This window comes from Melitaea cinxia, chromosome 26 (genome assembly GCF_905220565.1).
Source record: "Melitaea cinxia chromosome 26, ilMelCinx1.1, whole genome shotgun sequence".
In the NCBI taxonomy this organism is placed as follows: domain Eukaryota; kingdom Metazoa; phylum Arthropoda; class Insecta; order Lepidoptera; family Nymphalidae; genus Melitaea; species Melitaea cinxia.
The window spans coordinates 7,780,783-7,805,680 of record NC_059419.1 but is presented as its reverse complement, the minus strand read 5'-3'; the positions used below and the strand labels follow the sequence as shown (position 1 = coordinate 7,805,680).

Sequence of the window (24,898 nt, the reverse complement as noted above, 5' to 3'; positions counted from 1 at the left end):
TTCCATATATGTACCCATTAGATGTCATTAAAAATAAATTATTAACATCGGTTAACAATTGACAAAAATTGTTATAGGTGTCGTTACTGATTGTAACAAAAAAATCAGGCGTAATAAAATATTGTCATTATTGACTATCTTTGCTCGTTTTTGAAAAATAAAATACGAAAAACACACACAGAACTACTTAGTCCTAATTTTTTTTTAAGGTTTATACGCCGTGACTACTGTTTAAAATCTCAGCAATAGCATAATTTCATATTAATTGTTCAGTCAACTTGTTTATCGTCAATGAAAATCAATGTCTGCAGAAATTGTGATTTGAATTTCTATAATTACGAAAGTAAGCCGTCACGATTATTCTAACTAAGAACCACTTGCAGAGATCTTTAAACGTTACTTCAATGATATGTAACAGAGACCTTAATAAAACGGACAACGAATGTGTAATTGACGGGCCGAAGTACGCGATACAAAGTCGGTGACCTCGGTTGTTTTTATCTCTCTCTTTTTTTTAAGCTGCGTTAGAAAGAGATGTAAAGATACGACACGATCCGACATTTTGACGCCGCGCAGTGACGTGTTAGCTAAGAAAGTGTACACAGTATTTTCGTTCTGATTGAACACAAATAATTTACACAAACATTGTATTACTTATTATTTTTAATATGAGGGAGTTTAAATACGATGTTGTGCAACTTATACACGCTGTGAGAGATCGGCCTTGCCTTTGGGATAGAACTTTAGAAGTGTATAAAGATCGTGCAGAAAGACGAGCGGCTTGGGAGGATGTGTTCGGACTTCTTGATAAAGGATACGAGGAAATGACGGCTGAAGAAAAACGCGTGACGGGTAGGTTTTTCAGATGTGTCTTCTTAACTAAATAGATTACCTACATAGAGATCAAGCTGTCGTCAGTATGTACTTATGTTTTTGTACTACCGGAAAAATGCATAACATTTTGTAGTAGGTTAGGTACCTACATATACATAATTATGTATATAAAGATTACTTTCTTTTCATTTTTAATTTATTTTGTTTACGGAACCTATGGACATATACATTTCATTATTAGATATTTTAGATGTAAAAAAATAAAAATGAATAATATATCTTTTAAAAATAGGATTTATGTTTGTTTTCTTTCTTTTTAACCGACTTCCTAAAGGGAGAAATTTCGCATTTCGATTGTATTTTTTTTTATTCCATCGTACCTTCTAAACATAACAACCAATGGTTAAGTATATATGTTCCTGCCCAATTTTACAAGCAAATAAATATTACGTTCTCTGTTAAATTAACTTTCTTACACATAAAGATATTTTCCCAAATATTAGCAGTAGATAGTGTCTACAAAAAAAAAAAAGAATTAACTCTAGAATCCTCCCTTGTATCTAAATTAGGTACCTACACCATAATATGAACATTTAAAATGTGTGGTCGTATTTTTTATTGTTTCTCATGTCTATTGTTTTCAGGTGAATTAATACTTAACAAATGGACAAACATCAGAGATACCTTTGTAAAGACGCTCAAAACAAAAATGGGCAGACCAAGACGGAAGTATCTTCTCTATGAACATCTCAAATTCCTCATAAAAGTGACATCAACAGATGAAGACTTTACCGTAGATTTTAACACAGAAGACAGTTCATCCTATATGAAAATAGAAAGAGAGAGCCCTAAAGATAGCACTAGTCATAGAAAAAGGTCGCGAAAATCTGATTATTATGAAGAAGAAGCTAAAAAGAGTAAGGACTCTGATAAAACAGAAGTGGATTATGTTGAAGTTGATGAGTGCAATGACCCGAGAATCATGAATGAGGATGAAGCCTTCTTTGCGTCTCTCCTGCCATCAGTGGTTAAATACTCTGAAGATGAAAGATTAGAGTTTAGAATAGAGGTTTTGGCGGTTATGAAGAGAATAAAAGAAAAAAGTAAATGGTCTAGTGATGTGTAGAAGTGGACTATGGAACTCGTGCTGTGCATTTTTTTTATTTTAGTTTTATTAAGAACAGAAGTACGTCCGCCTAAATTATTTTTACGTACAACCAATAAGTATGCAATAATAATTATTATAATACTGTCTCGTTTTATTGCACTAATATCACAAAAATAATTTAAATTAAAAGAGAGTAATTTTTGTATTGTTCAATAATTTCTGAGTACCTATAGCTGTAAATATTCGGGAACAATTGTACAATTTTTGTGACGGTATAAATACCTCTGTTCTACTCTACTTTACTTTTGCTGCTAAAAGTTAATGATACGTTCATATTTCTATGAAGACGCTAAATTCGGTACACAAAGCAGTTTAGCATTGTAATTTACCACGCTGTACTACTAAGAGGAATATGTTTGATTCAGTGATGTAACGAATGTTGGATTTATCATATTCGCGAATGCGAATGTTGAATTTTCAAATAAAGTCCGCTTCGAGAAGTCAACTTGGCCACATGCAAAAAGATCCTGCAGGCCTACCAGCGAGGCAACGAAAATTTAATTATGGTGCTGCTCGATGAGGCGGAGGCAGCCATATATAATAATGACACGTCAGTAAAATATATAGCAGCTCTAGCTGTGCCCGCGACTTCGTCTGCGTGGTATTTAACAAAAAAGCTATTTTTCAATTCGCAGTTGTAAAATAAATAAATTTCTAAAATAAAAGTAGCCTAAGTTACTCTTTATTACATCCGGAAGTTACTCTTTATTACAGTGGAAGTCCCGTGATAATCGGTCCAGCCGTTTCAGATATAAGCCGGAATAAACAGACAGACAGGCAGACAAAAATTGTAAAAAATGTTATTTTGGTATATGTGCAATGTTACATCCATAGGCATTTATTTTACCCTTTAAGTATGGACGTCATTTTTTCTTAACACTACTGCGGACGTGTAGTCTCACAGACACTCACAATTTTTTGGGGAATTTGATAAAAGATCGCTTTAAAACTGATTAAATATTAAAGTTATGTGATTTAGCTATTAAATAAACTGCTTATATAAACAAATTTCATTTAAAAAATTATAGAAATATTAAAAATCAAAAATTATGGCCCTTTTCAGTCTAAATCTACTTCGGTTACATTTTTAGGTAATAAAAACAGCCAAACTTATTCGTATAACAAAATAAGTCTTTTTTCTCAAAATATAATGTAAAAGAAACCAAAAACACAAAACACCTACTTCATGTAACAAATATAAAAAATTTTGACAACAGTCAAATAACGTAAATTTATTGGCAGTCAGTGCACAAAGGTATAGAGTATTGGAGACACACGTTTGTTGCACCCCTTTTTTTTTGATATCGCATGGTAACCCATTTACGGTTGATATCCAGGATGCCCGGGTAGGCATTCCTAGACCGTATGTCGGCTTCAGCACTTGGGGGTGCACTACCGACCAAAACCCCTGCGGGAGTCTTCAGCCGCTTTAATTGGAGGGTCCCGGATCTGCAGGCAACAGGATCCCTCCAGCGACAGGCTGGCCTCGGCGAAAAGACCAGACTTCTCCTCCATGGGGACTATCCGGCTCACCTCTGAACAATCCCGACGACGCCATGTCTAGCAGGACCGGGTTCCCATCCCGACCCGACATGGGCACAGGGGCGTTACTGGAAACGCATTAAGTAGCGCCTCCTACGCACCCCCGTTCGTCGCCTGCGGACGGAGGCCTCGTCGGCGGCCCCCTCTCTCATCCGCTCGTCGTTCTCCTTCTGGGACATTACTGTCTCGCAGAAGGAGACCATCGCCTTCCTTTCCGCCTTTGTTGCACCCAATACAAGCATGGGTAATCATCCTATGTTTTTTCGCTGTTTTCTTGATCCTGGACATCTTCTGTTACCATATAATTACCTAAAACTAGAGTCATGGTCAACCTCAGCTATCTTGACAGTCGTGTATTTATAGAACGTCTTTGCACATAAGGCACCTTGTGGTGTACATGCGCTATTTTTTTTTTTTTTTTAAATCTCTCCGCAGCTTTTGATTGGTGCATCTCATATAAAATGTACGCATTCATGGCACTCAAGTCTAGGACACGATATAGCAACACCATGGGTTATCTCTATCACTACAAAATTCTTCTCCTAGGTTCTGGTCCTGGTCTTCATCACTGTCACTGATGATCATCACTTTCATGTTTTTGTATCAGTTCGGATTCCAATATAAAAAAAATCTTCAGTACTCTCTTAATTGTCAGACTGATCCGAAGCCAAAACTCACTCACTTCTTGTTAAAAAGGTGGATCTCCTGCACAAAGTTTTTCTCGCAGGGCCCTGAACAGAACTCGTAGATGGATGGCTTTATTGTTTTTTGACATTTTGTACTTCTAAATCTGATACAAACATAATCGCGCTTATAAAATATATCATGGGGCAAAAATGGACGTGTAGCCTGACAGGCTCCGGTCTATATTTTGATGATCATTACTTAGGTGATATTCATTGGAAGACGCAACCTCCACTCTCGTTGGAAGTTTTATAACTAAGACAAAAGCTACTGAGCCGCTCAACCGCTGGGAGTTAGGGCAATTAGGTGAAACTAAGAAAACGAAAACGTCTAGTAGCCTGTGAGACTCCACGTCCACACTTAAAGGTTCTACAACATCCATTGAGTTACGGATCGTCGACAATGTAAACCGCCCGGCGATGAATAATCAAATAGTTGGAATTGATATCGAGGAGCAGATGCCTAAAGGTTCGAACAGTACTTTACAAAGCAGAAGCCGATGTTCCCATGTGAAAGTGAGGTCCCTGCTCAGAATTCCTAGCTTTTTTGCAGCCACTGGCTTTGATCTTCAAGTGATTCCGGATTGTGCATTGTGTTTCGTTTTTTATGCCTAAGGGTATAGCTATTATTTTATGATTCAGTGTATAATATCCCACTGCTGGGAATAGGGCTCTCTCCTTGTAGGAAAGTATCGTTATTTATTATGGTGAAAACGGTGCTGTGACACTTTTTATATTTGCGCATAAGGGGGAAACCCTTATGCGCAAATATCGTCAAGAAAGTTTTTTAGTATTTTAGTTCCAAGTGAGTGGATTTGAATAAAAGAAATTGTAGTAGATAAGTTTTAATGATCATTTTCTGTAGCATTTTTAAAAATAATGTTTACATAATCACAAAAACGCATTTTTGGGTAATTTAAAAAAAATAATGACGAAAACTCCTAAACGTTATCAAGTTTTCATTTATAGCTATTAAATTATTAACTTCTAATTGAAAAATAACAAAACGCATCTTCAATAAGTCTGACAGTAATATCGAAGGTAAACCGACCTACAATATCGAACAATAACAACTTACTGGATTATATAAAAAACTCGAATCTTACTTTTAGAAACGGCAGAAAAACTGTCTTTTAGAGAAAAAAAATATATATTAAAGGTTCCAAAAAACTTACGGAAAACACGCGTCCCGATATTTGGACATTCGCCTTTAGCCTGACTTCAAAGCGTTATCTATCGAGGTGTTAACCATTCAAAAATATTATCAAACCATAAAAGTCGGACTAAAGTCTTTATATACACATACTGTGAACTTTACCTAATAACACTATCTTACGACTATCTGAAGTAACATCCTGAACTATGGTTTATATCGAATATACGACTCGATTACGAACGCACAAAACATCTTGTTACATTTCACTATAATAAAACCGTCAGAGAACGATCGAGCTCACTAAATTCACTAATTATCTTACCATCATTTTATATACAAATCATCGCGTATATTTAGTACGACGAAAAAAATCTGTCATCAAAAACAGGGGTTTTTATGTCACTACCAACATCCATTTCAATTTATATACAAGCGGCTAAATACTGAAGAATAGTGGCTTTAAGCCGAAAATCGGAGTCCGATACCGCATTGAATCTAAATATACGATATTCTAACGGTACGATAGTGACTAGATGGTCCCCAGAACAATAGTTGGGGACGTAAGTTATTTACACCCGTACATTGAATATTATTAATTCACACTAACTTAATATAATTCTACTATAAATGTTTTTATTTTATTACAACGATACGTCAACGCCCTCTGCCGAATGTAAATTAAGCACGGATTGACCAGTATTGGCACCGTATGTTCTCGAATAACTAAAATCTCGAAAAATAAACCGCCAAAGTTAAAGCTCACCGTCGAATCGACGTTAAATTTGTGCAGTTCCCATGGAAGTTGCCATTTTAATTAAATTACTAATATAGTACAAGTATAGAAAATAAACCTATAAAATATCGACATCCAATTTAAATAGCGATACACTAAGAAATTATCGTGTCAACATCAGTCTAGCTTTATAAAGAAGGGCTATTATATAGATTTCTTCTTACATCTTAAGAGACAAATTCACATTTGAGTATGGCCTGTATTCACTAAACGGAAACACTTAACTTAATATGGAGATAACCTATGTAATACAATTATTTTTATACAATCTATATATTATCAATACACTATATATAAGGTAATTACATGAAATTTAACAATCAAATATAAATATTTTTATAAAATCATATTTATCATTAAGAAAAAAACTATAAAAATTAAGTTGAAATAAAAAAAAAGATTTGAACTAATCGGTGTCAGTTTTATTTTCTAAAAACTAAAAATTATAACAGCTAAAAGAAAAGTTTTAATATTATAATAATTTTTAACAAAAAAATTACACATATTAATCTGAACGAAAGCTATTCGATTAATGTTATTTACAAAACAATTTCAACAATTTATTAATATATTACACTTAAGTGAAACCTCATTGTTTAAGAGATCGCGTTCAGTCTGGCGCGAAAGGGGCTTTCCCGCGGCCTTTTAAGTCGATTAATCACTATACTTTAACTAGAAACTTGGGAGTTCCCCTCGATTCAAAGTCGATTAACCACTGTAAGTCATTAATTGGAAGTAAAGTCCATGGTTGGTTTTCTCTGCCTAGATTTTTTCGGCCTAGATGGCGCTGGGGATCCATTACAGCAATGGCAGCCACGTTTCACCACTCCCCTATTGGACGCCCTTCGCCTGACTTCGAGGCTTTCTGACCTCTCCTCCTGGAAACCAGCTCTAGTCTTTCCAGACATACTCCTCTCTATTTCTCTGTCGATTGTATGGTACATCCGTTTAGCAGGATAAGTGCGTAAAGGCGGATGTGTGTCATCAGCTGAAGACCCTTCCGCACTACCGCTTCTCTCGATCCCTCTAGCGTCCTTTATAACTGAGTCGAGTCTCATGTGAGTCCCCACACCGCTAGAATCCGTAGAATTAGTTTCATCATATGATGGACTTTTGCAACACTTTTCGCTATCACTGCTGAAATCCAAAGGTCGTCTGCTCTCTGATCTTTCAGAAGCGGAATTCGACTCCCAAAATAATTCCGCGTGTCTTTCAGGCGAAGAATTACCATCGTCTATTTCACCGGCCATAGATTCGAGCGTTGCGTCTCTAGAGCTATCTTCGGCTACCATTTTAGCATCGTCACCAGCAATAAGAGCTTCGGGTTCATCCATTAGGAATCTTGTATCTCTCTTATCGTCTTCATAACACACTCGCCTGATAACTTGAGTCGCATTTCCAGTTGAATGAACAATCGCTGATGCTGTATGAGAAAGATGCAGTTCTCTTGAATCCGTGAGTATACTGTCGAATTTCGTAAGTCTATCGTCTTTGACCAGTACTGAGGAAAGATTGAGATTTCCATGTGTCACTGGTGAGGAATTGATAATTTGGTTGATGTTCGCAAATTTAACGTTATTGTGGGCGTTGTCCGGTGTTGCTTGCGATATGACGGTTGTTTGAGGAGGGGTTACTAGCACGGTGGCTGGAGCTCTTCCAGCGTGGAATATAGTCGATGTTATGTGACGTCCTTTTAGTCCAGTTATTGTGAATGGTTGGACCTGAAATTTTTTTTTATAAATATAGACTAGAAAAGTTTGAGTCCATCGAGTGATTTAAAAAAAAAATTGCTGGCTGAACATTATTGTTCATTAAGTTATATGTGAACTAACTGTTAGTTAATACATAAAATACAAAAATGGTATCTACCTCTCCTTCATCTGTGGGTTCACTATGAAAAGTTGTATTGGGATGAGATCTTGCAAATTCTTCTTGATCTAATGCTATTGTCGCTTGCATACCATCTTCGCTTACAGTAACAATACCCTCATCCAACCCAAGTGTGACTCCAAGATCTTGCTGGTCATCAGTTACATCGTGATGTAGGAGTCTATCGGTGGCTATTTGATCATCTATATCCGGTTGAGGTATTCCACTTTGGTTAATGATTGTTGGCTGAGCTGCAATATGATTTTATATTTATGCTTTGTGGATTGTAATTTAGATGATTGTATTGTAGGATTTCGTAACTAAACAATTTTAATTTTTCTTTTACTAAAATAAACATTTGAAATAATTATTATATCTATTTCAATTAATTTGTCGACGCGTTGGCGCAACGGTCACAGGACTGACTCATGGCTGTTGCGTTGGCGACCGCGGGTTCGATCCCCGCACATGGCAAACATTTGTATTGACAATACAGATGTTTGCCTAGTAGTAGACTAGGCGTTTGTGCTTGTGTATTATGTGTTTCCAGACTCCAGTACCGACCGCTTTTTTTAAGCGTTTGTGAATATATAATAAAAGTAATTCAGTTTAATATTTTCTTACGTGTATGAGAGTGTTGCGGTGCATCGTGAGCCGGTGATGCGGCGAACAATAATTCGGCTTCTGGAAATAGTTCGGAAGCGGAAGGAGAGTCCACGCCAAGATCTTCACACTCCTCCGATAAGGATTTCTGTAAAAAGGCTGTACCCTGGAGCCAAAACTTTTATTTAAATACTACTACTATGTAAATAAAACAAAAATTGTTTACCTTTCGAATAACGTATTTTAAGTACATATCGTCGGCTAAGCTACAAGCGTCGTTTAGGACAAACAAGAACAAGATTGCAATCAATCGCATTTTTTTAAGAAAAAATTAAAATTTGAGCTAAGTGTCACGGTCTTTCGATGCCGATTTTTTATATAAAATTAATTTTTTTATACTACTAGAGTGGCAGATAAGCGTACAATACTCCTTGTGGTAAGCGGTTACAGTAGCCTATACGACTGCAATGCAAGAAGCATCACACGTACGTTCCCTGGTGCTATTTTTGGCTGTGATCTTCTGTTTTTACGATCTTACGATTTTAAGCAAGATATTTCCTGCTGTGCCCTAACCAATAAAAATAATGGAAGACACGGCAACTAGATTAGCCGACGATAAGTTATTATTCTTACTAAGTTTGTTTTAGTTACTATATTTTTTGCTCTTTAATTATAAACGAAGTAATAAAAACATAAGAAAGAAAGTGATGTGTTGGCAGAGTCGTTAAAAACTTCATTCCCTTGAAATAAATGTAATAAATGAAATTATGATTGATTTTACCTGTAATCGTAATTCATGTTCCAGTATAGCGTATTTATGCCTTAGCGCTGCTGCAGATACATGAGTAAGCCGATGTTGGCGATGTGAACTGCCGTCTTTTCTCTGAACCACCTGAATGAAATAATTCCCATATTATATAATATATGTTTTGGCAAACTCAGTAGGCGAAATCAGGCCAGGTATATTTGAAGCGTATTTATTTAAATTTTTATGTAAAATTACAAATAAGTTACGCAACTGTTACTTATTGTTTTTTTAAATACAATTTGACTAAGCTATCAATGTAAGTTTTGTGGCTAAAAGCAAATATCCATAGCTAAGGGACTTATATTTTTTTAAATGAATATTTTTTACTGACCAAAATACTATCACAGATACAATTTAAACCTAAAATTTATTCAAATTCATAATTAATGTGCGAGGGTTTACATACATCGAATATATCCGTAACTAAAACATCTATTAAATTAAGGGGTTTTTAATTGAAATGTGTTATAAAAATAATTTCAAACGTAGGGATTGATGTCATCAATAACGTAAAGATGAGTTGCATGCACAATGACTTGTCGCATTGATTATGGAACAATAACGACGTAACTGCCACATGCAAAAATTAAAGGCATTTTATTTTCAACATTTTAGTTCTACGACGAGAAGATTCGTAAACAAGCGTATACGAGACACTTTTTAGTACATCTGTTTAGAAAATACAAAGAATAAATTATAGAAAATATAAGAGAAAGACTATAATTCGGAAAACATTTATGAGACTTTTACAACAAGGACTTTCTTCGTTTCGGTTGCAGGATGCCATATAATTGACTATAGAAGCGACGTTTTTTTTAATATATTATTGAAATTAAAATCATTTTTCTTGTTACGCATCAGTTATTCTGCACAGCGGTAACATTTGTATTATGTATTATTAATGCAAGCAAGCTTTAAGCGATGTGTCTTTAGAGAAATTACTTAAAAAAATATGTTTTGAATGACTTAACCTTTGAAATTTCAATATTATATCTTGTCGTTCAAAATGTAGTAGTATGAAGCAATGATGTCGCATCTATAATACTTTACGGCAAACTAACACCGAACGAAAAAAAGCATATAAAAGAAACTGATGCGTGCATGTCTACTAAGAGGCTTTCTATGTCTTAGGGGTCGGCGTCAGAACTACGATATGATCACCTGGTGGTAGGCCTTATCGTCGCTATCTGACGCGTCAATATCGTATGCGCAACGGGACGTATCGTCTTGAGAATCAACGATGTACGACCTTTTCGAGTCAACGTCGAACATCTTATCAAATATCCTTTGCGCCTCCATTTCGGGACTGTATCGATCTGGGATCGCGTCCTGAAGTTTCAAATTATGTTAACCACGATTTATCTACTTGGTTAACGTTTTGTTACACCATTAGTAGATAATACACGCGTACCTACTCAGATTTCGAAATGCATATTGAGTCAAACAAATGTTACAGCTTCAGATCTGTAAAAAAATGCTGTTACAAAATACCTAAGGATGTTAATGAATACATTTTTTTTTTAATAAAAGTATTTATACAATTTTTTTAAAAGAAATAAGGAAACAATATATTAATTTCTTGCTCAATGTAAAACTCGATTCTGAAGTTGCAACAATTGTGAACAAATAGAGGACTATATAGCGAGATAAAAAATGAAGTTTTAAATACTTACAAGAACAGTTCTGTCCATATTGTCTGTCCGAACTGTTTCTTCGTAGGTGTAATCATGAGGGTCGGCGGATGATGGTAGATTCCACGGCTCCGAATCTTCAGGACTGGATCCGCGTTCCGGTTTTATATCTTGAGACTCACGATCAGTCCAGGGCGAGCCGGCGGCTCTAGTTTCTATAAGTTCAGGTGGAGTTGGGGCCGAAGCCGCCGAAGCTGTGCTATCAGACGGACGGATTGTTGTTGCCGTCGCAAGATTAAAAGCCTGGAGATTGTGAAGGGCTGCAGTTGGTAAGCGGACATGACGGACTCCTGGACGAGCTAAAACCGGTTTCAGACCAGCTGGCCCAATAAGACGTTGCAATAAAAGGGCGTTGGTAGCTCCACCTTCACCTCCGCCAACCGTTAAGAGTTTCGGGCCACGGTTTGTCACTATAGCAATCTGCTGACCACCTTTAACCATTGAAACGGGCAAAATGTAATTCGCGGGCATTAAAACCGCTGTGGTAGGTTTGCCTGCTGTTCCTCTAGCAACAGTAATGGTTTGACCATCTGCAACTATCACATTACGCTGAGGCTGTGGTCTTGGTCGGTTTGTTTCATTTTCAAAACTAAGTTTTCTAACAACTTTGCGGGGACTATCTTGAGGTGAATGAGTCTCAAGGCAACTCTCAGTGCAATCGCCTTGTGAAGTACCACAGCTACTATCTTCAGATCCCATTGTACGACACGTCTCATCACCGTGTACTGGACTCATATCCCGACCACCAGGTCGCCTAGAACTACTAGAGCTTTTTTTACGTTTTGATGATCCTGAAGGGTTTGAAGGTGGATTGGACCTTCTTCTAGGAGCTGGTTTATCTTTATCAGGAGAATTCTCTACTTGTTCTTTATATTCTGCTAATATATAAAGTATACGTTGCGTAGTCTGTTCATCTTCAAGAGGCTTTTGAGTTGACGTTTTTGGAGGAACAGTATTTATTTTTAGCGAATTTGGTGGATGTGATGATTTTGGTCTTGACTTTGATTTAGAACCTACTTTCGCCGCCTTTTGTTGATTGGGCTGGGTTGTGCCCTCGCTAGAAGACGTTTCACTAGTAACAGTATGAGGTATTTGTACTTGTGTTGAAGAAGAGGGAGACTCAATAATACTTGATGAATCTGGCGATCTAACAAATGCTGACTGCGTGGGCGTTGTTGCGTTAGGTTTTCTGCTGACATACGCAACATTAACTGATTGGTTAGACCCAATGGAATATAAAACTTGTTGGGTTGATTCTGTGACGGTCGAAGTTATCGGTGTGGGGTCAGTTGCTTCCGATGTTGGCGTGTTCAGTTTTGTATAAGTATTGTTTACGTTTGGATTTGGTTGAACTGTACTTCTCTCCTTAACTTGTTCTAACACCATATCGAATTCCCGTAGCTGTTCAAGGGTAGATGAACTCATTTGAGATTCCGTTGAAGACTGGCTTTCGGAATTAACTTTTACCGGTCTAGTCGTTTGAGTTTGCGGTAAACGAATAGTATGTTGACCAAGAGGGGGCGCTGCTGTTAATACTAATTGTTGATAAACGGGTTGATTGGCTCCTCCAATCACATTCCGCTGAATTTGAAAAAACGACGGCCGTACTACTCTCGTTCCAGATACCATTTGAGGAGCTTTACTTAACATTGGCAATTTTATTCGCATTTGAGTTAAAACTGGCTGATGTTGTGATGGCGTATTTTGTGAGTTTTCATTTGGTGGCGGAAGATGACTCAAACTTTCGTCTGAATTACTATCTGTATTAGAAGTTTGATTTTGAGGCACAATTTTTATAATTGGTGAATCTATTTCATTTTGATTAACAAACTTAACATCATTTTGTTGTTTTTGATTATTCTCATCAATTAGTTCTGTACTAGGAACTGTTATTAAATTAATTGTTTGTCCTCCGCCAATATTAACGGGTATTTGACGAGTATAAATAACACCACCATGCATTGTTTGTATATTCATAGGAGATATAGTTTGTTTAATTTGTTGCATTAAATTAGGTTGAGCCGAAGGTGCTTGTGTCGTTTGAGGTGTAGTCTTTCTCAAAAGCAATGGTGGGCTGTTCATTTGTCCTATGTGATCCAAATTCAATGCAGAGTCAGAGGATTGACACTCAGGATTTTCTGTATTTAAATTTACAGATGGTAAATGAGACGTATTCGAGTTTATGTCATTTGATTTTTGATTACCATCTTGAAATACTTGCTTCCCAAAAGCTTGATTAAATTTTGGTAAGCTTGTGGACTTTTCCGGTAAGGATTTATTTGTGGAACTCTGAATAAATTTAGCATAATTTTCTTCATACACAGATCGTGACTTTATTTCATGCTGGGCATTAACGGACTCTTTATTAGATGTTGTTATGTTAGTATTTCCTGAAGGACTTAAATCTTGAGTGTCCGATTTTTGATTAACTTGAATATTTGACGATTCTATTGGTTGTAATCGTAATACCATGCTTCTTTGATGTGAAGCATTTAACTGTATAGATTTGCCATCTGCGGCTTTACATAAAAATTGGACCATTTTTTGATCATTAGTTCCTTGCACATTTGACAAATTAGTTAAAAGATTCACCCTTTTTAACAATTGGCCTGAAGTAGGATTTTTTTGATTACCAGTATTTACGATATGAAGAAGCTGATTATTACCCTGTTGCAGACCTGTTTCTACTAATGATAATCCACCATAAGTAGCGGATTGTTGTCCAGCGTTTGTATTTGATGTACAATTGGTGTTTGCTCCTTTATTTTGAACAATATGTAAGACCGAGGTATTAGAATTATTAATTACTGAATTCTGTGTGTTGTCTACTAACGTAAGTTGGCTTCCATTTGTATTTTTACCTTGTACAATATGTAAAACTTGTGAAGTTGCTGTCGAATTAGTGGCTGATTGATTATTATCCTGTGAGTTAGTCTGATTTAATGGGGGCGGTAATATTTGCGCCAATGCCTGATGCAGGGATATTGCATTAATAGGCGGCTTTGAATAATTATTTGTTTGAGAAACATGATTAGTAGCATCTGATCCCATTTTCGGAGACATTATATTGACTAAGCCTCTTTGATTGCTAATTATTTCTGATGTAGTTGTTATACCAGCAGCATTCATGGCATGAGCAATTTGGTCTGTTTTTTCAGCAGAACCATTTTGTTGCTTCTGCTGAGCTATAAATTCCGCGTTATGTTTCTCTAACGTTTCAAATATCATATCATTATTTGATTGTGCTTCTAGTGACGAATTATTTGCATTGGAATCATATGAATACTCAACATTATTTATGTGTTTGTTTACTAATGATTGTAAATCATCATTATCATTATAATCGTTTGGTTCATCTTTTATAATGGGTAATTCCTCGTGTTTGACTTCAGTCGTTACTTCCATTTCCACTGGTATATTCTCATTACAAGTTGGTATTTTCGACGATTCTTGGGATTTCATATGTCTTTCATATTCTTGTACTAAAGGTAAACTGAGATCTGCAGTAGTTAATTCAGTATATTCAGTCTTAATTGGTGATTGTGAATCATCTTGAGGGCTATTTTCGACCGAACACTGTGATGGACTAGCATCTGTCACTTGTGTGACTCGTGGATCACATGTAACAGGATTTTGGGCTGCTGCACTGACGGGTAACTGACCTACCTGAACCACTTGCACAACAGCTTCAACTGGAGCAGGTTTAATAAAATCTGGATTAACCAAATCGTATGGAAAATCGTGATTACTCTTATTATTATCGATGGACATCTTATATGTATTTTTTAAGTTGTCTTTAACCCAATTATAATTCAATTCTAAACTTGTTTTTTTAAAAAATGAACGCACTTTATCTCGCAGTTGAATGTATGAAATGTAACGTTTAAAAATATCAAACTGGTCTTTATTAAATTTACATATTTCTACACATTTGTCAGTATTTTCCTCATAGTCCTCGGACAATAAAAACGGCTGAGATTGCTTTACGTCCGACAGAGTCGCAGCCGAAAATTTTGAAATATTATCTCCATCTTCCGAAATATTTATGACTCTGCCGGACCCCTCACCAAAACCCATACTAAAATTGTTTTCATTAATTTGATCGCAAGAAAATTGATGCTCGACGTACTTAGAAGAAATTTCTTCAGCTAACGTTTGTTGTAGGGGATCATAGGGACGTTCTTTATCAACATTTTCATCTAAAAATAGAACACTTTTATCATCAGTTGTTTCAGAAACGTCAATAGCAGTTTCTCTGATAGGCCAACATTTAAGTACACCCGAAACGTCGACGTATTCTTTATGAAATGGCCGTGAAAATGAAAATTTTATAGAGCTACAATAATTAAATAATCGTTTATATTCTTTAGTATAGGACGACTCAGCCATAGCGGTAACTGTAATCTTTGGATAGTCAATATTTTTGCCTTTTCGGTATCTTTTTTCATTCAACTTATTATCACCGCCATCAGTTTTACGTTTTAAAGTTTTCCTTTTTAACTTTTCACTGTTTTGTTTTAGAATATTGTCTTGGATTCTTTGTCTTGAATATGTAATTTTTGGTACAGTAACATCCAAATTATAGGAATTTTCTCTTTCTTCAAATTCGTCATTTTGATCTTCAACAACTTTATTTTTTAAAGCTTGAATGACATTAATAGTTTTTTCGTCACATATATTACTGCAAGCAATTTCACCGTCATATGAGGTTTTATTTAATATAGGGAACACATAACATGTACCAACTACAGGATCTTCATATATTGAACCTTTTAAAACAACGCTAGAATCACCTTTATAAACAAGTGTAACATTTTTCTGTAAAGCATTATTTGAAGATTTGGTAATCAATTCATTCTGTAAAAGTTTACAATCAACTGAAGTCTTAGTATCTCTGTCTTCTACGTCAATGTTATGTTGTAACTCTTTATCAATGACATCATTATTTTTGTTTTTAAGTATTATATTATCAATTTCTCTATTCTTATTCTCGTTTACTGAATATTCTTGATCAATTTGATTTTGTAAATTATTTATTTCACAAAACATTTCGGTATTTTTATTTAGAATAATATCTTCTAACTCTTTATTGCAATTTGTAGTTTGTACATCATTTTTATAAACAGAAATAGAAGCTGGTTCTTTAATATCTCCTTTGTTTATATTTTTATCAGTGTTTCGATTTACTTCTTGGAGATTATTACCCTCAACTCGATGTAACTTTGTTTCTCTGCTTTTATTATCAGTTGTCGGTTCTTCGCTTAAGCAGTTATACCTAAAATTAGTTGAATTTAATGGCAAAGATTGAATGTTTTCGTCATCAAATTTTTCTAATGGTATTATGACTTCAATTTTATCATCATCGTCAGAACATTCCGTGAAAGTTTTTCTTGTTTCAATCACGTTATCAGTAAAAATTGATGTTGGTTTTGATTCATTATGACATTGAATCTGCTCATCTGGTTTTTCAGTACTCATTGGAGGTTGAGAGATGGCGTTTATTGTTAAACATGTTTTCTTTTCTTTTTGAAAACATTTGCTTGAGTTTTTTTTATTAAATATATTCAAATGATAGTTTGGAGTGTTTAAAACAGAGTCATTTAAATCAACATTTAATTCATTACCACTCATATTAACATCGTCATTAAACGTATCACTGTCCTTTTTTGTATCTATCTCATTCAAACTTAATATTTCATCATTATTTTTATGGGAAATACCCTCATCGATTTTTTCTCTATCGACTATCACATTATTTTGAAAATTTTTAATATCTACGGTTTTCATTAATGAAAGGCTTTCTTCTTGTGATACTACTTGATTATGAGAATCAATTTTATTAATTCCATCGCAACTCTGTGGGAGAATATATTCTATTTTTAAAATCTTATTGCGATTTTTATTCTCAGTGACACCTGTTAATTTTCTTTTTAATGGAGATGAACTTGCTATTGGCTGGGTATCATTATTTTGACGAATTGGTCTCAAATCCTCAATTATATTGCTGTTATTGATAAAATAGTTCACAATTATTTTAATAAGACTTGGCACTTCGTATTTTATTTGTTCTTGAACACAACTATTATCTTTTTTGATATTCGCCACATTTATTGATGTTGAGATTTCAAAATCGCTATCACAATCAGTTGAAACGTCGTCGTATTTTAAATTTTCGACATCGAATTCACTTCCAAATATAGTATGTGCATTTTTGTGATAACAACGATGTAAGTCATATTTAGTCATTAGCCAATCTGCACTACATTTATCTAAATGTTTTTGAGTTTGTTGACTAAACAGTGCAGCATCAATTGATATGAGATCATGATTTTGAATTTGTGCAGAGCCTTCAATAGACTTACTTTCATCTAATACCAAAAAGTCGGTTAATATTGATAATGATCCACTTCGCTTCATAGTTGAACTTCTTTCCGAAAGTTCATCTAAAATGGACATACTCTCTTCAGAAGAATTCAGTATATTTTCTGATTTTTCTTTTGAGTTATTTAACAGCAAGTGTGAGTTATTTCCTAGGTTTTTTAGAGTATCATCACACCTAACTAAACTAACAAAACACATATTTTTTTTAATTTGCATTTTTTCTACAAGTTCATCACACTTATCTATCCTTAAAAGACATTGTTTTGATTTTTCTTCATCATTACCGTCAGTTGTTATATTTTTGTGTGGTAAGTTAGCAATGGCTAGTTCGTTTAAACTATTTTGTAAGTTAATTGTGGTATCTTCAACATTGAAATCTTGAAGTAACAGATTTTTTAAGTCATCGATATTTTCAGTTAACTTTATCTTCTCATCCGCATTTGGAAGAATATGAATTATCTCACTTTCATTTGAAAAATCATCTATTTCTATATAGTCAGCTATAGGTTCCTGTAAAGATGATTGTTGCGAAGACGTACAAGAGTTTATGTCTTTATCAGATTCACATAATATTATTGTTGAATTTTCTTTAGATTTTTTTTTAATTTTCGACAAAATAGAACATCGTTCAAGTTTCACAGTACACTTTTGGGATAATCTTTTTTGATGTTTAAGAAACAAATCTGGATTCATAAACGCAATATCATAATTTCCAAACTCTGTTTTAAAGGTTTGGGTACTATCCTCATCGTCACTTATTAAGTTAATAGTTTCTGTATTTATCACAGGAGCATGGACATATGATATGTCATGTACTTTTGTCACAACAGTTTCAGATTTATTGGCCGTCTTTATCGCAACTTGTTTTATATTTAATGTACATTTTGTATTGTTTTTTATATTTTTCCATAATAAACCTTTTATCGCTGGATCCTCAAACAGTGAATCCACGTTTGTATTTAACTTGCCAGATATAGTAGCTTTAAATGTATTTCCATTCGGAAGTTTAATACGAACAATTTTTTTAAATGGGTCTGTACTATTAGTTGGTATTTCTTCGATAATAACTTTGCTTTTACATTCTAAAAGTTTATCATCAATTGATTCATTTTGGATATCTGAGTTTTGGTTACATTTTTCAATAATTTGAGGGATTTCAGATGTTCGTTCATCGCCTCTACTAATTGTACTTTTACTAGATTCATCACTTACTATATTATTAATAGGTTTTACTTGAGTACTCACTGATATTATTTCCTTATTTGGTATGACATCTTTACTAACAGTTGACTGATAGATTGTTTTTGTGTTTTTATTTGCACATATATTATTAATCTCATGTTTTTCTTTCTCATCACCTTTTTCTATTTCCTCGTGAATAGATTTCATTATATTAGTAGACTTGGCATGTGCTCTCAGATTCGATTCTTTGGTATTTTTATCCATGGAAGATGTAGGGTGCTTCTCCGTTGGATTTAATTTATTTTTAACTGATTGATTGATTGTTTTTGTGTTTTTATTTGCATCTATAATATGAGACTCATGTTTTTCTTTCTTAAAACTTTTTTTTATTTCTTTGTGAACAGGTTTTATCATTTTAGTAGTACATTGGGCATGTCCATTTAGACTCGATTCTTTGGCATCTTTGGCCATGAGTGATGTAGGATGATTCTCCGTTGTATTTAATTTATTTTCAGTTGATGGATTGATTGATTTTGTGTTATTTGCATCTATTATATAAATCTCGGGTTTTTCTTTCTCAACATTTTTGTTTTGTTCGTTGTAAAGAGATTTCATCATTTTGGTCGTAGATTGTACATTTTCTTTTAAATTCGATTCAATGGCATCTTTATCCATGGGTGATGTAGGAGGATTCTCCGTTGTATTTAATTTATTTTTAGTAGATTGAATGATTGTTTTTGTCTTATTTGCATCTATTATGATCTCAGGTTTTTCTTTCTCAACACTTTTTTCTGTTTCCTTATAAAGAGATTTCATCATTTTAGTTTTAGATTCTACATTTCCTATTCGATTCGATTCAATGGCATCTTTATCCATAGAAGATGTAGGGTTCTTTTCTGTTGAACTTAATTTCTTTTCAGGTGTTTTCTTAATATTATTCTTTTCTATGAAAATGTTAGGAATTATAGCCGATGTTATTTGTTCTTCGATATCGACACATGTATAATTTAGTTTCTCAATAGTTCTGTTTACAGAATCTGTATTTTTCATATTACTTTTTATAGTACTTACTTCAGTTTCAACATTTATTACATTACTTTTTTTAATCTTTATTTTATGTTTTATTTGCTTTGCAAGCTGTTTCGGCGAATTAGTTTCTTTAGATTTTTCAGAAATCTTTTTTAAGGCTTTGGCTATGACAGGCTTTTGAATGGGAAGACGTTTCTTCAGTAACGATCGCTGCTTTGGTTTCATTTTTGATTTAATTGCTACAGATTTTCGTTTGGGAGAAGGCAGTGCCATCGAATCGTTTAATAAACGCAATGAAATACGCCGAGAAGGGGATACAATACTATTTTCACTGACTGAACTATCGTTGATGGAACTATCGATGGTAGAAGTATCAGATGATTTTTGAGAAAATTTTTCACACATGTTTAAATCCACATTTTTTTGCAATAAAGTTGTCTTCTTTTTAATATCAATATTGAATATTTCATTGTCATTTTTATTGTGATGTTTATATTCAGTGCTTATTTTTTTGTTATCATTAATAACACTTTCTAAAACGTTGTCTTTATTTCGTCCTTTATCGGATTTGTGAACATTATTCCTTGATATAAGTGATTCATAACTAAGAGCTATGGGTTTTTCATAAATATTATGTTTATTTTGTCTATTTATTATTTGCATTCGTTTCTTTTGTAATCTATCCCTTGCTTCTTTTTCATATATTTTATTTAAGTGTTGGTTATTTTCTTGACAAAATTTTATTTCAGGTATAGGACGACCTATAAGTGATTGTTTTACTTGCTCATGGGCAATTTCTTTTTCTATCTTTTCAACTTGTTTCAACGATTTATTATTTTCTGTTATATCGATTGTTTTTTGTGTCGATTCTTTTGAACTCAGTTTAGTATTGTGATTGTTACTCTGTATAGTTTCTAACAGTGTGTTGTTATTTGACGTATTATTTTTTGAACATTTTTCGATATTATTTGAACATACGTGACTTTTATTCTTTTCAAGCATTCCAGAAAATGTATTCGAAATATCTATTTTATTTTCAGACTTTTCAATATTAGATTTTGGGACTTCAATTTTTAGTTTATTTCCCTGACAATTTCCGGTTTCAACTTCATTTTCCTCGTGGAATTTTGCACACGTTAATTTCTTTTCAGTTTCGGAATTCATGGTTTTTACATTTGTATTAGAACATGAAATTATTGACATATTTGGCGACACCCTTTGAACAACGGGCAAAGTGGTAGAACGTTCAATAACAACAGGATTCACACAAGGGGCGACAAACTGAGTTGTGCGATATATAGTTAAATTTGGTGCCCGATTTACAGGAACATAAGTATTAACATTTGACTGATCTACTTTTACTGTAGAAAAAGAATCGCAAATTAATTCGTTACCAATTAACATTAAATTTGGTGTTACATTTCTTTGAGGTACTGTTAGAATAACTCTAGTTGGATCTAAGGCAATATTTTTGCAATAAAGCAAATTGTCAGTATTAGTCTTTTGTACTTCTTTGATGGGTAAATCTTCAATTTTAGCTTTGATATAAGCATTTGGAAGAGTACTACTTGTGGACATTGTATTTTCAGGTATAACAGTTGTTTTCGATTGTTGAATGACATTGTCAATTTTTAAATTACCTGGTTGATTAATTATTGGCGAAGTTATTAGTTCATTAGAAATTCTTTGAGGTTTTTTATTTGCATTATTACTAATCAGTGTATTTTTATTACAATTTATTTGAAGGACATGGTTATTGAGTCCATTACAGTTCAATGGCACATCTATTGTCGATTTTGGAGTTATAATTATATTTTTATTTTGAAGGTCTAATTTTTGGCAAGAATTAGCAGTTGCAGTCTTTTCGTCTGTCATTGTATTCAACTTTTGATTTGGGTACTTAATTAAAAGTGAATTTACAAGTTTGTCATTATGAAAATTCTTTGATTTGGGTGTTTGAGTTAGTGTACTATAAGCTTCTTCATCTGACATAAGTTCTCCAATCTCTTTGCGCAAGTCATCGTCCATTAATTCTTCTAGTAAATCATAGTCAGAATTAGGTATACCTGATATGAATGGATCTTTAGTATTTTGAATAATACCAGGAAAACGTTTCTCAATTAAATCTAATGGACTACTCCTTCCTAATTCTATGTTTTTGTTCTTAATACATATTTTCTTATCCTGTTTTAGTTTCGGTTGTGGCTGAATGGTATGTGTATTTCCACTGCTTACTACAGATGAATTTGATTGTGTAGTTAACTTTTTTAAGTTTGCAGAATCTGTAGCAGCTCTTGTGTCAGTACTGTTATGATTTGTTTTAGTATTTTTATTTTCCATTTTATTAGAAGACCTAATTTCAAATGAATCTTTCTTAAGTGCAATATCAAGCGCATTAGGACCTCTGCTCGGAGTTTTATGCGCCAAAAGTGCATTCATAACACTTTCCCAATCAGAAGTTTCATTATTCTTTACTGTCTGCTTTGGATTTTTGCCGCACCCTTTTACATTCCGTACCTTTTTTTGTTCGGATAATGTCAATTTGTTGTTTGGAACTTTGACTGATATATCTGACCGAGTTGTAGAATTTCCTAAATTTGGGACAATCTCATTAACAACAGACTCTTTAGGTCGAATATCATTGATATTAGAATTTAAGGTCGATTTTATAGTTGTGATTATTGTTGAAGAGTTATCAAAAATAACTTTTGGGTTTTCAGTTATGTGCTGTTTCATTGGAGGATTCATTTTAGATTGTTGCCTTAATAACAATAGTAAATCACGCTTATCACTTTCTGATGGATAAGTTGAATTTGTTAAAGGTTCTACTGGCGTGACAGTATTATTATGTAAAATAGCTCTGTTTTCACTATCTTTAGGTTCTTTTGAGTCAAAACTCTTAGTGTCGGAAATCAACATTTTTGATATTATTGGGTACTGGATATTAAGGCGTAGCGGATTTTCTTTTGACAAACAGTTGAGGTTTTGTGTCTTTTGTACAACAACCTTAGTACTATCATTCGAAATAGTTTTTGATTTATCAACTCTCGATATGACTATTTCACCTTTAGACTGTAAATGACTTACTTTGTCAATATTTAAGCCCAAATTTGATTTATTTGCAGTAGAGCTATTTGTAAGTTTAATTTGATCAGCCATCACTTTATTTTTACCATCATTCTGTTTATTTTTGTGCAAATAACTAAGCCTTGAAAACGTATTAGGCGCATTGTCTGCTCTCTTCTGTTGTTTTACTTGGATAGGGCTACAAACCTTGTCAGAGACAGATAATTTTATTTCAGATTTCTCTTTAGAAGCTCCAGCATTTATCGATGCCTTTAAATCTCGTACGAAACTTTTAATGTGATTCTGAGTGGGTACATCAACATTAGCTGTACTTTGACCAGGAATAATTTTTATACCTTTTGTAGGGCATAGCCTAGGTTTTTCCAATGGCGAATCTAGTACATTGACTTTATCGGAATTTGTTTGCAATATTTGAGGCTTTTTAGTTGTTGATTGTTTTATGATATCTCTCTGAATAATTTCAGGTGTTACATTTGCATTATTTAAATTATGCCTTGAGTTAGAGACTAGTTTAGGAGGTTCTCTAACATACTGCAATTGCTTTGGACTGGATGTATCAATTACATTGCTCACTTGAGGACGCGTTTCGACGACGTCATAACGTCTGTTCTTAAGAAACTCTTTGTATTGAATTTGACTAGGAGTTTCAATACTGTTTACGCAACTGGATTTTGGTATCTTTTGCTCGAAAGGATCATTTGCTTTGCTCACTAATTGTTTGTAATTTCTAACTGAGCTACTTTCTTGTAGAGAATCTCTATTTATAACCTTATCAATGGTGCATTCTAAGTTTATTTTATTTGTTGCAGTGTTTAACTTTTGAGGCTCACTTCCAAGTGTTGAATGTTCAACAAAATTTCCTTTATTACCGCAATTTCTTAAAATGATGTCTACTCCATCCTTTAAAGCATTCAACTGGTTAACTGCCTTTTTATTTACGAAAACTTTAGGTATATTTAACTTTGTTTCTTTTTCTGTGACAGTTTTAGTGGTACTTGAATTCTGATTTGTTGATAGCGAAATTTTACTAGCAGGAATAAGTTTTGGATTGAGTATTGGAGCAGCTAGCCTTGTAAGTGCTTCCCTAGAATTTTTGTGTCTCCTAAACTCGATAAGTTTCTTAATACTTTTTTTAACTTCTTCTTTAACATCATTTTTTGTGTTAGTTTGTGCAGCAAAGTTTTGTGTTTGAATTGGAATAAAGGGCATAGCAGGTACACTGAGAGAATTATTTAATATACCATTTGAAGCTCCAAAATCTTCGAGCTTAGGTATTAAATTTGACCTCTGAATGATATCTATAGATTTTTCAGGAGACTTTATTTCATCCATAGAAAATAACCCATCAAACAGAACGTCAGGGTCATTGGCATCGGAATTTAGTGAAGATTTACCTTGACTATCATAATCACTGTCAGTAGTGTATAAGTTATTATTGCTATTTGTGTCTGGTTCGCTTTTCTTAAATTGTTTGTTTATATCAGATATTCTTGCAACTTTCATGCCGACAAGTCTAGATAAGGGGCCACTTTGCGGCGGTTTTTGTTGCTTTTTTTCCAACGGTTTTTTCACCGCCTTATCTTTCTTCTTTCGCTCTTTTCTCTCTTTCTTCTTTTCTTTCGTATATATTATGCCATCTGTTTTTTGGTTTATCAAGTGACCTTGTTCTTTAATTTGTTCAGTTACATTGGCTGGATCTTCTTTTATTTTATGCTTATCTTTTCTCTCTTTTCTATCCTTACTTCTTTCTTTGCTATGTGGTCTCTCTTTTTTTTCTGATCTTTTTGAATTTTCTCCAAAACTAAGTGGATCGGTTTCTTCATCTGAGAAGTATTTTAACCTTTTACTTTTCTTCTTTCGCCTCGGTATTACAATGGGTAGCTCTTCTACACTGTGTGCACTATCAGTTTTTTTATTATCATCTGATACCGCATCTTGCCATATTTCTTCTGGTTCTTGGAATTCTACTAGATGCTCGTAACCTATTTTATTAAAATAACTTATGTTTTACACTGTCATATTTCAATTCAATTACATATCTATTTTTATGCATTTTAATACTAATTTCGATA

General features: G+C 33.9%; 2 protein-coding genes across 2 annotated transcripts in view; one reads left to right on the top strand and one right to left on the bottom strand.

Annotated features, from left to right (window-relative positions):
- The first annotated feature begins 565 nt into the window (after positions 1-565).
- On the top strand, positions 566-2,043 carry LOC123666578. The gene is made up of 2 exons (XM_045600683.1): positions 566-852; positions 1,479-2,043. Exons 1-2 carry the CDS (start codon positions 669-671, stop codon positions 1,958-1,960), a joined length of 666 nt encoding a protein of 221 aa, XP_045456639.1. The 5' UTR covers positions 566-668; the 3' UTR covers positions 1,961-2,043.
- A 4,581-nt stretch (positions 2,044-6,624) lies between these two features.
- LOC123666451 overlaps positions 6,625-24,898 on the bottom strand; it is a 30,099-nt gene continuing 11,825 nt past the window's right edge. Inside the window, exons 12-17 of the mRNA XM_045600542.1 lie at positions 11,130-24,808; positions 10,618-10,785; positions 9,430-9,540; positions 8,670-8,796; positions 8,046-8,296; positions 6,625-7,897 (exon numbers count right to left, since the gene is read on the bottom strand). Coding sequence (XP_045456498.1) covers positions 6,902-7,897; positions 8,046-8,296; positions 8,670-8,796; positions 9,430-9,540; positions 10,618-10,785; positions 11,130-24,808 — 15,332 coding nt within the window. The 3' untranslated portion in view covers positions 6,625-6,901. The remainder of the gene's footprint in view (positions 7,898-8,045; positions 8,297-8,669; positions 8,797-9,429; positions 9,541-10,617; positions 10,786-11,129; positions 24,809-24,898) is intronic.

Bases quoted from the DNA above. Each gene is read 5' to 3' on its own strand.
- LOC123666578 (XM_045600683.1), top strand. From the start codon at position 669: ATGAGGGAGTTTAAATACGATGTTGTGCAACTTATACACGCTGTGAGA. The intron at 853-1,478 runs GTAGGTTTTTCA...TATTGTTTTCAG, and splicing joins TGAAGAAAAACGCGTGACGG to GTGAATTAATACTTAACAAA.